The sequence below is a fragment of the Hemitrygon akajei genome, chromosome 18 (assembly GCF_048418815.1).
Source record: "Hemitrygon akajei chromosome 18, sHemAka1.3, whole genome shotgun sequence".
Lineage (NCBI taxonomy): Eukaryota > Metazoa > Chordata > Chondrichthyes > Myliobatiformes > Dasyatidae > Hemitrygon > Hemitrygon akajei.
Genome location: NC_133141.1, coordinates 13130997 through 13148082, shown reverse-complemented (window position 1 = coordinate 13148082; position 17086 = coordinate 13130997). Strand labels below are relative to the sequence as shown.

At 42.2% G+C, this 17086-nt stretch overlaps 1 protein-coding gene across 6 annotated transcripts in view; it reads right to left on the bottom strand.

The window, feature by feature from the left end:
* Positions 1-615: 615 nt before the first annotated feature.
* LOC140741104 (cysteine/serine-rich nuclear protein 2-like) overlaps positions 616-17086 on the bottom strand; it is a 95203-nt gene continuing 78732 nt past the window's right edge. For all 6 annotated transcript variants that reach the window (XM_073070859.1, XM_073070855.1, XM_073070854.1 and 3 more), the window contains exon 5: positions 616-13028. In XM_073070859.1, coding sequence (XP_072926960.1) covers positions 12045-13028 — 984 coding nt within the window. In that variant the 3' untranslated portion in view covers positions 616-12044. The remainder of the gene's footprint in view (positions 13029-17086) is intronic.

The following is a 17086-nucleotide window of genomic DNA, read 5'->3' as shown; positions in this document are numbered from 1 at the left end:
GAGTGAAGTATATAGTAATACTAAGCTTGAGTTTTAATGTTGGGTATCCCACTTCAGTCTGCACTGCCAAAGTGTGCACTGCTTAACTTTGAGCACAGCTCTGATGCAGTTAGGTTAATTGATTCTGGGAAGAGACTGGAGTTTGCTCTTTATCCCTTAGTTCACAAGACTTAATTCCGTCTTCAGTAGCACATGTTGTTTACCACTGACAAAGTGGGCATGGAAGATAGAGTGGCAATTGTATTAGATTGAATTTGCCTATGCATTCAACCAATGTGATTCAGGAACCAGCCCACAAATTATCCAAAAGGCAAATCCTACGTTACTGTGCTTGTTCATTTATGGAACAGAATGTGACAATGTAATTTGCTCAGTTTATGTATTACTCCATTCTGATCAACTTAACAGTACTGTAGTGATCATTAAATACTGCTGTTCATTTAAGTCACCAATCCACCAAAATGGTGAGATTGAACCCCAGTTTTGACAGGCTGTTTACTGTGCTTGTGCACTGGATACCAATTGATGGAGTGAAAGCCCCATACTCTTCTGTTGATGACATTGTAAGTGGTTACAAAATACATGAAATGAATGCAAAAATCTCAATGTAACAGGTTTACACCAATCAGTATCATTTAATATAAATATTGCATCTATGTCCATCACACTTACTTCTCCGGCCTCCAGATGACCTCAAGATTTGCTTTAGAGCAATCAATGTTAACTGACCCAATAAGGCACAGCCACAGGCTCTTAAAGGGATGTACCACTTTATGCACATGTACACTTTAGCAGCAAAATAATACATCATGCCTCACATAGACTAGTGTTGCAGTGTTTATAAAACACAGGTTAGCTGCTCTACTATGAGCAACACTATGATTCAGCTGACTTTTGGTTTGAAATTCTCCATTGAGATAAAGCAGAAACTCTGCATTATCTTGCCTGATATTGGATAGTGAACAGAATACATTACCCCTCTGAATAATCATTTTCTACAAAGAATTATGACAGCCTGAAAAGACATTGTTAGAAAAATTGAGATTACATCAGATTCTAAATTCTTATATTCCTCTAGTATTTAACCAAATTATTCAATATTTTAAATGTTTTTTGTACCATCACCAATGGCAGCTTTGATACAACTCCACTGAATTTTGGATTAATTTTGTTAGAGAGAAGTCTTTCACTGTGGCAGTTTATTTGATGACATTGTTAATATTGACAACTGTAATCTGAAACTTTAGTAGACCCGTTTAGATTTTTAAAAAGGGATCAACCAACAACATGGCTTTAATGCAGAAGAGAGTTTCATTTGAGCAGAAGATCCAGATGACAAAAATAATTGCTTTGTGCTTATTGTCAACACATCCCACCTTTCAATTGCAGATCTGTAGCAGATTTAAATGAGGATTACACAGACCACTGTTTGAAGGGACTGTTGGCATTTGGGACATAATTAGAGGAAGTCTAACACTGCATTCTTAAACATCAAGGTGTACAACTTTTCCTTTTAATGTTGACTGGCAACCTTACAATACCTCATGTTGGTATGCAGCCTTTTAACCTGACCAACTAGTAGCAGCAGTTATCTGCAACTAATCACAAGCACTGAAGTAGCTCAAATTTGGTTCTGACTGGAAACAGAGAGGAGAGATATACTATCTAAAGTTAAATGAATAAGGTCTTTATAAACAAGCCTTTCAGCAGTTTGCTTTAACAGAAATTGTAATTATTAGCCAAATGTGGGAGTATATGACATTATGCCAGGCAAAATGTCGTACTCCCTCACTGGTTCGATAAAATGATCACCCACCAAATGTTTACTGATAAGGCACAACCTTGTGGAAAGCAACCAAATCAATGCCCTTTGTTCTTTATGTTACAGTTCCAAGCTTGTGGCAATCTCTCACATTCTTTTCAACTTGTTGATACCATGAATAGCCTTCTTGCTCCCCCCTCCCCCCACCACCACCTCCCATGCTAAGGTTTATCTCCTTCAGAGCAAACTCTTTTAGGGTTTTCACACATTCATCCACTAAGTGAAGGAGACAAATAATCAGCGATGAATTAATGTTTGATAATCTGCTCCTGTTGTCGATTGTAGAATTAATGTTGGGCAGGAGAATAGGGAGATCATCCCTGCTCTTAAGAGTACTGTGCAATCTTTTACATCCACCCGAGAAGGCTGGCAGCAAACAGCACTTGCTAAAATTGCGATGCTGCATTGGTAATGACCCTCCAAAAGCCCAATACATCTTAGCACTGCCTTCTGCCAGCACAATTCTCCCAGCATTTCCTCAGTGTTTCAGCACTCCTTAGCATTGTCGCTCCAATCCTGCAGCACTGTACTGGAAGTGCTGGTCTAGAGTTTGTGTTCAAGCCTGTGGAGTGGAACTTGAATCCACAACCTTCCGGTGCTGAAACAGAAGATACGAACTGTAGTAGAAGAAAACTATTGCTCGCAGAATTGAGTAGAGACCATATGGGAAGTGCCAAATAATTTCTTTTGCTTTGAGTCTCATTTAATCCAGATCCACAAATGTACCATCATCACACTACACAAACCACTCGGGGCAGAGAAAGTCCACTTTGCAAAATTGGTTCAAAGGGCCTTTATTGAAAAGAAACATTTTGCTGTGTTTGCCAGCCGCTTGACTCAATGTTGCAATTTGCGTCAAGACTACAACTTTGCGACATAACAGATGCATTGCAGTGGAAGTGGTGCAGGGATGTTTGTGCGCTTTCATGCCTATTTATGGTTTGGGGGCAAAATGTGACTCGTTTACAGTTAAGGGGTAGGGCAGAGAAGAGAAACAAGTAGGATTACAACCAACATAGAACAAATCAACACGAAGCAACTTAGACCTAAACCAGTTTGCATTTGCTCACATAAATACTTCAGTTCTTAGTCACTTTAAAAGCACTGAGTATGCCCACCCTGTAAATTACAGACTTAATGTCAATTTATTTTCTCCAACGGTACAATAGTTTGTGGTCAGTCACAGAGTGACAGCTGGCATCAAAACTATTTTGAAGCAACTTAGTTCAGCAACTTTTTAAAAAGGAGAGGCAATTTCACCTCTTGGCCCTGCAGGTTTACTATAAAACATGGTGTGTAATTTGCATGTTAGTGCATTTTCTTATCTATATATAAGCAACTGGTACAATGCAGAAGGCTGCTACATAAAAACTGTCAGCAACTTGTACACTTGCTTTGCAGTAGCTTCTAATGCAGAGCACTTGAATACAGGGTAGTAATCTGAGCATGATCCAATCTTCTGTGCAGCTACATTACAGAGTAGCTCTGTCTTTGCTGCCCTAACAGCACAGTGCTTGCATTTACTGTATAAAGTCCCAGTGGCGGCAGAAACACCATGTTACAAGCGGTGACACTTCCTTCACACACCCATTAAATAAAAATTGAAAACCCTCTGCAGACTCTTACTTTCCCTCCTGCCTCACCAACTGGGGGAGTTGACCTGCAAGACCGCTTTACAGCAGTTCAGGATCAGTTACTCCCCTCACGTTCCAAGTCATAGTGCAGTCCAAACAGTTGGCTTTTCCCATAGTAGTGCACTGTTGAAGCAGCTGGGACCCAATGATTTGATTTGTTCTGGTCATCTCCTTGACCTCCAGGCCAAATCATTTGCCTTAATTATTTTCTCCACCGTTTGTAAGATTAATTTCCTCCTCAAGGAGGCAGCAGTGAGAAATATTCTGCTCTATGTACAGTGTCTACAGATAGATTTGTAACAAACTGGTCACAAGGCCACTAACAAAGTGCAACAGTGACAACTATGGATTAAAAAAATTATCAGAGTTACTTCTCCCTCTCCCCCAGCTCCAAAAACTTAGACCACTTGCTTAAAACGGCAATAACTCCATTTGGTTTACTAATATCCTTCCAGGAGAAAATCTGCCATCGTTACTTAGTCTGATCTTTGTGACTCCAGACCTAGAGCAATATGGTTCAACTATTAACTGCCCTCTGCAGTGGTAAGACACTCCCTTTCAACCACACTTAACATAGGCATTAAATGCTGGCCTTGCTTTGAATAAGCAGCATCCATTACGCGCCTGTTCTTACATCTTAGTGAATTCCCAGTGCAGATCATTTTCCTTTTTGAGCACTATATATTTGTATCAAGCACTTCCAAACTTAGAGTTAAATGCAGGATTAACATTGCTCTGACAGTATCTTTACAACACTGTTTAATTTCAGCCACAGAACAACTGTGTCTAATGTGATAAGATTCCATTTTCACAGTGGCCAAACTTATTGCCTTCAGATGAGTTTGGCCAGTCAGGGTAATTTTTCATCCATCTGTCTTGTTCCCTCAATGTAATGCAGGCAGCGAGGAATCCATTCTTATTCTGACTGAGCAAATTGTGAGCCACATTTAGCTGCACTCCTTTTACACTCTAACCCTCGCAAACATGGCATCTGTTCAGCTTCAATCACAATCATATATTCATACTTTTTTAAAAATAAAATTGATCCCAGTATTATATACACACTGTTTAAAACAGGATTTCTCATGCACTCAGCTTTTTCAAACAATTCCTTATAAATAAACCAATCAGTGCTAGTAGCCAGTCAGTATGTAGTGTTTAAACAAAAAAAATTACATTTTTATACTTAATTCACAAGACTCAAATATATTTAAATAAACTCCCCACATATTAGTCTGGCGTTAACCAAAGTGCTTTTCAAAAAAAAGGTATCAAGCCAACGGTAGCTTTAACTCCACACAGGTGGTTGACTGCCCCAGTTATTTCAAACAAACAATTCAGTTTCAGTTGAATATTAGGTGAGGCAGATGCCAGATTTGGGAATTGTATGAAAGAGTCAGTAATTTCAAAAGCAAAGATTGACAGCCAGTCGGGGTGACAAGCCCACCCTTCTATGCAATTCTTGAATCAACAGAAGATTCAGCCCATCAAAGTGTGCAGTAGTGGTCTTTAGAAGTGCAGCTTCATGCTGCACATCTGAAATTGGACTAAATTTGATCAAAGTAACATTGCACACAGCCCTTGAAATGGTAGGGAAGTGATGAGATCCTCTCCTTGACATCTTGCAGGGTCATGGTCAGAGCTGCGTGCTAAGCCTTCTCCAGACCCTTGCTGCCACACTGTAATGGTGCTGAACTCAGAGCATTTGGCTCTTTGTGAAGGTTGGACTCAGTGCGAGCACACTGCAGCTTCAGAGCTAAGCGGGGAGGCTGATGGCATGTGGAACTGTGCAGTGGCAGAGGTCCAACTGTGACCCTGTGTAACAGCAGTGATTAGGCACAAGGAAAGAATGCCGAGTATGTCAGACTGTTCATACAGTCCTCAAGGGCCCAAAGAGCAATCTGAGCAGAGGTCAGCGAGGAGAGGAAGTTCATTTTTTATTAAATGGAACTGGATCTATTTAAAAGAGATGAGAGCAAACTTGAAACAGCACACTGATTTAAAAAAAGTAAAAATATTTGAATAGCTGTGTAAAATTAATGTAGAACAGGTATGGACAATCTAGATTCTTTCTTTTCTCTGCGATAAGCCCAGTGGCTTAGAATACGTACCATGCTGAGATAATAAGATGAAAAGAGAATACAGACTGACAGCCACTCATTCAGACAGAAGTGGATACTTCATTACTTTCAGTGGACAAATCGAATGACCAGAAAACAAAAAAAAAGCATACATTAATTTTTTTTTAAATGGTGCCTTTCGGATGCAAAATGCAACTAGATTTGAGCACAACCTTTCATAGTTTCAGATCACCATCTTGCTCCTTGCAGTGTGCTTTCAATTCTATGACCTGAATGACTAAATCAAGCTGTTACACACAGTACAAGAGGATACATCCAAGTTGCAATTTACAGGCTTCACTACTGGAGTGGATTTTAAAATTTAGATTTGTAAAGTGACCAGGATCGAAAAAAATGTAAAGAATTCTCAGGGTCAGGTAATCATGAACACCCATGACAATTCAAGGGTTTATGGTTATCCTGATACAAAGATGTCATTTGAAGGTAAATGTCAATTGAGCACCTCTATTCCATCCTGGATTACCAGCAGGTACACAAAGACTGCCCTCGCTAAATTGTCGTTAGTTAGAATAAGATAAAGACCATCCCCATCAAATTGTCCTTGTTTGGGGCTGGTATGAGGACTTCTCCCACCAGCCTATCTGCATTAGGACCAGGTTCATCAGGACTTCCCTAGCAAATCTAGGGAATGTGAACAAAAGAGATGGTTGTTGACTTCAGGAGGGCACAGAGCAACCACTCCCCACTGAACATTGACGGCTCCTCGGTAGAAATCATTAAGAGCACCAAATTTCTTGGCGTTCACCTGGCAGAGAATCTCACCTGGTTCCTCAACACCAGCTCCATAGCAAAGAAAGCCCAGCAGCATCTCTACTTTCTGCGAAGTCTGAAGAAAGTCCATCTCCCCCCCCCCAGCCTCATCACATTCTACAGGGGTTGTATTGAGAGTATCCTGAGCAGCTGCATCACTGCCTGGTTCGGAAATTGCACCATCTCAGATCGCAAGACCCTGCAGCGGATAGTGAGGTCAGCTGAGATCATCAGGGTCTCTCTTCCTGCCATTATGGACATTTACACTACACGCTGCATCTGCAAAACAAACAGCATTATGAAGGACCCCACGCACCCCTCATACAAACTCTTCTCCCTCCTGCCATCTGGGAAAAGGCACTGTAGCATTCGGGCTCTCATGACCAGACTATGCAAGTTTCTTCTCCCAAGCTATCAGACTCCTCAATACCCAGAGCCTGGACTGACATCTTACTACCCTATTGTCTTGTTTATTATTTATTGTAATGCCTGCACTGTTTTGTGTGCTTTATGCAGTCCTGGGTAGGTCTGTTGTCTAGTGTAGTTTTTTGGTTTTTTTTTAACGTAGTTCAGTCTAGTTTTTGCACTGTTTCGTGTAACACCATGGTCCTGAAAAACATTGTCTCGTTTTTACTGTGTACTGTACCAGCAGTTATGGTCAAAATGACAATAAAAAGTGAATTGACTTGAAATCTAGATCCAAATTTCAATATATTTCCTTCCCACAGGGTTAGGGCCAGATAAAGCAACTTTCCTCCCTACTTCTATGCCATCCTGGGTAGAGGCAGACTTCCAAAAACCACTGGCAATGCTCTGTAGAACAGGGAGCTCTATTTAAATTCAGGAACTGATAAGTGAAAAGTTGGCAGATGGGAAGCCAAAGTGAGAGTTAAGGTGAGGGAAAAGTATTGCAGAGTGCCCGGACACCAGGGCTGGGATCACTGCTTCTAATTCACAGCAACCAAGTGGAGATCACATACTTGAAGTGCTTTGAACGGCTGATAATGGCATATATCCCAAAGTTCATGCCTGCCACATTGGACACTCATTAATATGCTTACCCACACAACTGTTCTACGACAGATGCCATAGCATCTATCATAGATAGATAGATAGATACTTTATTCATCCCCATGGGGAAATTCAACTTTTTTTTCCAATGTCCCATACACTTGTTGTAGCAAAACTAATTACATACAATACTTAACTCAGTAAAAAAAAAATATGATATGCATCTAAATCACTATCTCAAAAAGCATTAATAATAGCTTTTAAAAAGTTCTTAAGTCCTGGCGGTTGAATTGTAAAGCCTAATGGCATTGGGGAGTATTGACCTCTTCATCCTGTCTGAGGAGCATTGCATCGATAGTAACCTGTCGCTGAAACTGCTTCTCTGTCTCTGGATGGTGCTATGTAGAGGATGTTCAGAGTTTTCCATAATTGACCGTAGCCTACTCAGCGCCCTTCGCTCAGCTACCGATGTTAAACTCTCCAGCACTTTGCCCACAACAGAGCCCGCCTTCCTTACCAGCTTATTAAGACGTGAGGCGTCCCTCTTCTTAATGCTTCCTCCCCAACACGCCACCACAAAGAAGAGGGCGCTCTCCACAACTGACCTATAGAACATCTTAGCATCTCACTACAGACATTGAATGACGCCAACCTTCTAAGGAAGTACAGTCGACTCTGTGCCTTCCTGCACAAGGCATCTGTGTTGGCAGTCCAGTCTAGCTTCTCGTCTAACTGTACTCCCAGATACTTGGCCTTCATTCACATGGCCTTGACACCCTGACATGCCATTTTCTGGATTTCAGTACGGCATTCAACACTATTGTTCCACAGACCTCAGTGAACAAACACTAAATACACCACTGTGCAATTGGGTGTTGGACTTCCTAACAAACAGTCAGGATGCAGAACTGCTCGTCCCTCCCTATCATCCTCTACACGGGTGCCCCCCAAGGATGCATGCTAAGCCCATTGTGGTACACTCTGCTCACTCATGACTGCAGGGCCAAACGCATCGTTCTATTCACTGATGATGACAGTGGTGGGGCTCATCACCAACGATGAGGAGGTAATCTCCAGAGAGGAGGTGGAAGAGCTCAAGACCTGATGTCAAGCAAATAACCTCTTCCTTACTGTCAGTAAGACAAAGGAGATGGTTATCGAATTCAAGAGAACTCACATCACTTTACATTGACAGCACAGCAGTGGAAACTACAAGCAGTTTCAAACTTCTGAGAGTGTACATCACACACAACCTCTCAGTCACAGAACACATTCTACACAGAAAACAGAGGCATTGGTGACCTTTCCTGACTGAGGAGGCTGAAGAGAGCCAGACTTTCCACATCTATACTCATCATTCTACAGGTGCACAGTGGAGTGCACCCTAACAAGCTGCATCACTGCATGGTATGGAAACTGCACCGCGGCAGACAGGAAGCCTCTACAACGGGTCGTCAAAACTGCCCAACTCATCACCGGCACCAGCCTACCTACCATCAAGGACATATATACAGAAAGGTGCTGGTAAAGGGCCAGTAACATCATGAAGGATCCCACACGCCTTGCTCGTGGACTGTTCGTCCCACTACCATCAGGAAGGAGTCTACATAGCAACCATGCCAGAACCACCACTCAAAAACAGTTACTTTTCCCCAACACCTCCACCCACCAACTCCACCACTACATTATTATTTCCCATCAGTCACCTTATGGACATACAATCAATGTATATAAGCTATCATGTATTTATATTTATGGTGTTTTTTTATTATTGTATTCTTTGCCTGTGTTTCTTTTTTGGTGCTGTATCAGATCTGGAGTAACAATTATTTTGTTCTCCTTACACTTGTGTACAGGAGATGACATTCAACAATCTTGTATCTGGAAAACAGGTACCTGGGCACTGAGGCACATGTGCAAAAGGAGAGTATGCTTGCACTTGGTGTTACCCACTCACCCTTCTAGTTGAAATAAAACTAACCCCTTCTTCCCACTTGCCAATATTGCATTAGCATTATGAAACACGGCTACACATATACACACACACAACTTTCCTCTTAATGAAGGACAGACACTCAAAGCAACAAGAGGGTAAGTAAATAATCACTTCAGCTGGTATCTGAACTTGATCTAACAATACAGTGTGGTCTGGTTACAAGTTACTGGCAACTTGCAAAGACTTCCACTTCCTCCCCTCTCCCACCTAGAACGGGGAGAGTAGGTACAAGGAAATGCTACCATCTGCAGGTTCCCTTCAAGGTTGCACACCATCCTGACTTGGAAATATGTCACGACCCCTTAATTTCTGGGTCTTAATCCTACAATTTCACTAGTCTTCAGGACTGCAGCAGCTCAAGGCAATTCAACCCCACCTTCTCAAAAGTAATTGGGGATGGGCAACACTTGCCAAAAAACCAAATCAGTTTCAGAATTAACATCACCGGCATATGTCATGAAATTTGTTAACTAAGAAAACAAGTGTGTGTATATGCAATTAATGAAATTGAATCCTGATAAATACAGGAAAAGTAACTACAGGTGAAGTTGAGAGATCTCATGGTATTTAAAGCCTCGATGTGCAATACAAACTAAACAACAAAAACAGGTTTGCAAGCAAGAAATGAAAAGGCACCACAGACAACAGGCTGTTCATCCTCAACAAGATCACCTCCCAAGACCTGCGAAGCAGCAAATTCACAGCGTCCCAAACCTCTTCCCTCCATGCACTTGCTGGACTATAGAAGGCTGCTCTTGCACAGCATGAAGCTCAGCCTCTCAACATGGAGGGAATCGGGTTACATTGTTGAAACATTACCTGCTTAGTCACGCATCTCCTCTTCAATAAGAGTATTGTTTTTGGAAGGGAATGGTGAGGGTTTAAGAAATTTCTGGTGCAAAAGGCACAGAACAGAGAGAGCGTTATACCCAACAGCTACTGTGCAAGATAAGAATGCTACAGCTATTATGGAGTTGTTACATGTAAATACATATCATGACTAACACACGCAACACTCAAGGTCAGGTGATATGAGATTTTCTTCAAGAAAAGGAAAGATTGGGGGTCAATTTTCTTCTCTTCCACTGCACCATTCACAGGGTTCCACCAACACCAGGGCAGCCTAGGGATTCTGAGACACAACCAAGCTGCAAATCTCACCCTGGATTCCCCCTCACTGTGGAAAACAACGGGCCCCCTTCACACATTGAACACTCTTCCCCACCCTAACACCACGACATTACATTGCTGTGCACACAATCATCCTCCCAAACAGAAACCGCAAAATGATCATTGCAGGTTTTAATTTTAGGTTAAAAGGGTATGAAGAGATAAGCTATTCTGAAAAGACTGAGAGACAGACTCTCACACAGAGCATTGTGTTGATGAATAGCCAAGCCCAGCACTGGTCTGCCATTGGCACACATTTACAAATGACCACATTGTGCAGAGACAAGTTTAAGCATCAAGCTACAACCAAAGTTGTCTCCATGGCTGCACAGGGCCAAAGGTGGATTAGGTTTTTGTATGTGTATACACAAGTTGTGAACTGTTCAGGGAAATGGGCAAATACATTTCCCTTAACTGGTAGTATCAGAAATGGCAGGAAAAATGCAATTGCAATTTTTTCATAAATACCATCCACTCACCAAGAGGACATTTTAAAGTACTTTGCAGATCCTGATTTGGGTTTCACAAAGCAGATTTAAGAGTGTGAATCCAGCACTAGAGTGTGCATATTTCTAGATTCTGTGCAAATGAAAGTTTAAACAAAATTCAAAAGGGGGGCACTATCTCCATGTAATAGAGTGTTCAAACAAAATAAAAGCGTCCTTCAAATACACACTGTTCAAACATTGCATTATTTGGGTGAATTTTGATATCAGCAGCCGTCCCTTTCAAAAGAAGGTTACCAAATACTTTCTCAGTCAATGCCTCTTAATCAGCATGCAACAGGGCAACAAGGAACCATTGGGCAGAATGGTGACATTTAAGGTGACAGGTACAAGAACCAACATCTGTACAGTCCAACCAACATAGTGCAGCCAACATGCAGGTGACTGTACTCAGGATCTTTTAAGCATACAGTTAAAAAGCTTGGCTATGCTCATTTTAGAAACCCCCAATTTGGTCCCTATATTTTGAACTGTCTCTTTTTGCCTTAGACAGTATTCCATTCAAGACTACATATTCTCTTTGGGGAAATTATCGAACAAAATTGCACTAATCTACTGGGGAGCCAAGAGCAATGGTGGCTCTGTCAGAGGAATACCAGATAACTCACTGATGCTGGAAAAGGCTTGAAATTAAATGCAAAATTAATTTGAAGCATTTGTTCCACAGGCGCAAACCACTACTCAAATGTGTGTGTGCGTGACCAAGGGGATAAAGAAACGTTTCTTTAAAAAAAAAGGGACCAAATGTTGCCCACTCTAATTCACAATTTCAAAACCAGGCTGCTGCAGTCTACATTCATCTTCTACCTCCATTTTTACGGGTAATCAGAAAGAGGAGAGTCTTTGTTGGAATCCAGATTGAATAAATCCTCCACCTTTTCTTTTAAAAAAACCCTAACTTCGATCTTCCACTGTTTTTATTTTTTTGTGTTTTACTAAAAAAAACCTAAATAAATAAACATTTAAATCAGCAAAAAGCTACAGGCAATTGTGCAAACTGGCTACAGAAACTGATTACAGAGTTACTGGGTTCAGTGCCGGGGTTTCCCCTGGGGTCTTCAGACCTACAGACTGGCAAAACATGCCCTGCACAGTTGGCTCAGATGCACAAAGCTCACCCTCAGAAGCCCTGAGACAGCCATCTTGAAAGTTTGAATGTAATTGGGGCTGCTGCTTAGTATTTTCTGTGTGAACATTGCTACTGCCATTTATTAACACAGTGCAGTCTTCTATTGAGGGATATTGGATGTTATGGCAATTGGAGGTCCCTGTGTTTTGAGAAAAGTGCTCTGTGACAGGCACACAAGATGCCAAGGAGCTACCGGCAGCAGCAACCAAATTTTCTACAGTGGCTTCCTTTGGGTAACTTGATTCTACAGGTGCTTGCACATATTCAGCCTCTCTATCGCTGCAGTTCACATCTACAGCACAGCTTGGGTCTATTTGATAATACAACACTGTGGAGTTTCTTAAATATGTCTGTTCCTCAGGCTTCGAGTTACCCTGAACAGCACTGTCAGAAAAGCACAACACAGGAGAAACAGGAGTCACTTCTGCTTGGATCACAACTGGTGTTGCTAGGCCTTGGCATGGTTCACTGGCATTAGCTACTGCATCTCCTAATATACATACTTCTAGGCTTTCTACAGTGGTATCCATGGTTACACTAGAACTGGTTAAGTCGGCCTCTTCTTCCTTTTTCCTGTCCATCTCCTCAGCAGACTGTAAGTGCATCACAGCAGTCTCATTCTCCAAGTCGTAATTTTCCGCAGCAAATTCCTGGTAGTCCTGTGTTTCCATGTGGCTGTCGCTGGGGGAATGGGAGACAGTCAGTGACAGCTGCTGCTGTTGCAGGTCCTGCTGCTTGTTCTCCAGTTCCAGCTTCATGATGGTGTGCAAGTAATGAGTCCGGACGCGGATGGGGTTAAACTCTATCCGGCCAGCTGTGTTGGCGCAGCCATCTTTAGAGCAGCCACAGGGAAAAGACATCCTGTCCACCTTAAGGACAAGAGAGTGGTGTTACTATAGTTCAGAAGAACAAATGCAATTCATTAAAGATTGGCAACATCACACCACATGACATACAATGGGAGTATAATTAGGCCATTCAGCCCATTGAGTCTGCACCACCATTCGATCATGGCTGATTTATTTTTCCTCTCAGCCTCATTCTCCTGCCTATTTCCCATAACCATTGATGCCCTTACTAATTAACCCTTCAAGGTGGGGGGCAGCTCAGTCTTCTGCATCACTCATTTGAGTCAGCTGGATCTCAGTTGGCAGCACCCTCATCTGAGCCTATAGATTGTGGGTTCAAATCTTACATGGGTATTCAGGCTGAAATATCCAATGCAGTGCTGAGAAAGTGGCCATACCATCTGAGGCGCCGCCCTTCAACCAAAACCCTGTTATTCCTGAGGGAGAGATTTTAAAAAATTGCACAACACTATTCCAAAAGGACCTGGAAATCAACATAACAGACACTACTTGGCTACTACTGCCTTCCTGTTTGTGGGAACTAGCTTTGTACTCATGATGGGCTGCCAGTTTTCCTACAACTGCAACCAGACTTAAGAAATTCATCAGTAATGAAGTTATTTGGGACATCCTGAAAGGTGCTAGAGAAATACAGGCCCCTCAATCTCCATGGAATTTGGTGAGCTTATATTCAGGGGCATTTATTTAACATTGAAACATTACCAGCAACATTGACCATCACTGAGACAAGGCAGCTCAGAAGTTGCTTAGCAACAAAATTAAACCTAGAGACATTGAGCAATCCATTCCCCACCTCTCCTAACCACCAAATTCCGGCAGTTACAATTGGGTCCAGACACTTAATTGAGGATGACATCCTCCAAGCAGGAAGTCTCTCTTACTGGCATAAGAAGTTTGTGGGTCCCCTCAAACTCTATCATTTCTAAGCAGTTATTTGGATCAGTGTCACAAATGGAAGGTCAGGGCTAATTCCAGGTGCCCATGTATAGGCTACCACTGACACTATCTGTCTCCGATCTGCAGAAAGCACAATTCATTGTTTGGGGACAATCTCTACAGTCAATTATGAACAAAACCTTCCAGTATTACAACCCACATTGTTGTGCTGATCTTCTAATCTGCTCAATCTACCCCTTCCCTCCCTCAGAGCCTTCCACTTTTCTTTCATCCATGTGCCTAGCTAAGGGTCTCTTAAGTGTCACTAATGTATATGCCTCTATCACCACTTCAGTTTTTTTTTAAAAAGCTACCTTATTCTTCTTTCCAAACACCTTAAAATTAATCTCCCCTCATATTAGCTATTTCTGCCCTGGGTATAAAGATCTCCGGCTTTATTTTTGCCCCTCTTATCTTATACACCTCTATCAAGTAGCTTCTTATCCTCCTTTGTTGCTCAACCTTTCCTCATAAGATGCTTTCTAATACAAGCAGCACCCTGGATGGAAAACATCTCCTCTGCACCCTTTCCAAAGCTTCCACATCCTTCCTATAATGAGGCAACTAGAAATGAACACTATACTCCAAGTGTGGTCCAACCAGTTTTGAGTTGCAAGATTACCTCAGAGAGAGCTCTTGAACGCAGTTCCCTGACCAATGAAGGCCAATACACCATGCACCTTGTTAACCATCCTATAACCTTCTACGGCAACTATGAATATGTGCCTCAAGATCTCGCTGGTCCTCCACACTGCTAAGAATCTTGCCATTAACCTTGTATTCTGTCTTTAAGTTTGACCTTCCAAAGTATACAACTTCATACTTTCCCATACTAGAACTCTATCTGCCACTTATACACTGATAAGTGATACACTGATACACTTATCTATCAGCCGAGATCTTTTGGCATGGCTTGCCCTTCAAGAAAGAATAATGGTACCGTCATGAAGAGCTGGATAGGTTTGTGCCCAAGGTCCTGCTTTGAAAGCAAGTCTTGTATGAAGATTAAGTTAGGGTGAGCACTTCCTCCCACCTCACCCACTTTCATCCACGATTAAGTCAAAGTAGTGACACTGCCCAAATTTGCAACACCTACATGGCTGCTATAACTGGTTCTAACATTTAATCAGCAAAAAAAAAATCTGTTCACGGACTTATTATAACATGATGAATGATAAATCAAGCTAACCGCCAACCCTCTAGCAAGCTACAGCTCATTTATCTCATATCTACACTGGACGAAAAGTATCCTTCTGTGCCGGGGTGGGGGGTGAAGAGTGCCGGGTGGGGGGGGGGGGGGGGGGGAGAGAGAAAGAGTGAGCGGGGGGTGGGGGAGAGTTAAACGTCTCATGTCGAAGACTTGAGAATAACAGGATAGCTGGGGGTGCTTTATTAAACAAAATACGCTACAGAGATGCAAGCAGCAATCTGTGTGGATTCCCTTCCATGAATAAAAGTAGGTTGAGAGGCGACCTAATTGAGTTTTTTTTAAACAATGGACAATTTTAAGAAAAGATACAAAAAGAACATAGCTCATCATGGAAACTATTTAAAGACTGGTGAGAATGTGAACGTGCTCCAGAGTGATTGAAGTATATTTAACAAGCATATGAAGGAGAAGGAACAGAGGGTCACACTGATGAATGACATGGGAACAGAATGCCAGCTGTGAAATTGTTGTTCATTTCAGACTTAACCACCCCTCATCTTTGTAGTCTGCCTACTGGTTTAAGACTCTCCAATGAGATCATCTCTCATTTGTCTAAACTCCAATGAGTTTAGGCCAATCTTACTCACTTTCTCCTCGAGTAATCCTCCATCCGAGGGACCAATCCAGTGCATTTACACTGCTCTGACTCCAAGGCAATTATGTCCTTCCTTTAGATACAGACTGCAGTGTGGTCTCAAAGTCCCGTGCAACCTCAGCAAACTTCCTTACTTCTCTGGACCCATTCCCTCTTGCAATAAAGGTGAATGCACTACTGGCCTCCTTAACTCTCTCTCTCTGCACTTGCATGTTTACTTCTAGCATCTCATGAACCAGCATAGCCATCAGCTGAAGCAAAGGCATCGGCTCACTCAGCATGTCAATCAAGCCTTATGACACACACTTATTCTGGGTTCACGGGGGATCAATGACCTGGACTATGTAAAGGCCAAATTATTCACTGGCAGCAAGTGTCAAGGCCAGAGTAGTAGTTAGCCTAACACTTTACAGCAGCAGCAATCGGAGTTCAATTCCCACCACTATCCGAGAGGAGCTTGCACATTCTCCCCGACCATGTGGGTTTCCTCTGGGATCTCCGGTTTCCTCCCACATTCCATAGACATACGGGTCAGGGTTAGTAAGTTGTGTGCATGCTATGTTGGCTCCAGAAGCATGGCGACACTTGTGTGCAGCCCCCAGCGCATATTCGGACTGTGTTGGTTGTTGATGCAAAACGACGCATTTCACTATATGTTTCGATGTACATGTGACAAATAAAGTTAATCTTCATCTTTTCTTGATAGTCAGGTTTCCACTGGCTGCAATGGACACTTGTGGCCTCTCGGGATCTCCTGAAGAGGAGAGAATTCAAAATTAGAATTGCTGCAAAGGAGGCCAGAATTAGTGATGTCACATTTCCCTCTGGCGAGAATGTTTGGAACCAGTGACTATATTATGATAAGTGGCTGTCCATTTAGCTTTGAGAGGAGAAATCCCTTTCAGAAATCTTTGGAATTCTCTCCCCCACTGTATGTTTTGCCACTGAGCACATGCAAGGTGGGGCTGATTGGACACCTAGAATTAAGCAATCCAGCAGGGAAGTGGACAACGTTGAGGATCAGCCAGATCGTATCAAGTCATGAATCAGTCTTGCAGGCTTTGCCCTGCTTTGATTTTATGTTCTTAACTCCAGAGAAGCCTAGTTCCATGGCAGAAACACAATACAAGGAAAGACTACAAACATTAGTACAACCAAAGGGATTTTTATCCTGCTGGTGGTAAGGTGAACATGGATGTTAAACAACATGCATCAACCAACACCATCCCACCTACCCAATTCGGGTTTTATTTTAAATCTGCAATGTATTTGCTTGGAATTTATAATTCACTCCCATAGTATCAAGTATGTTAAAAA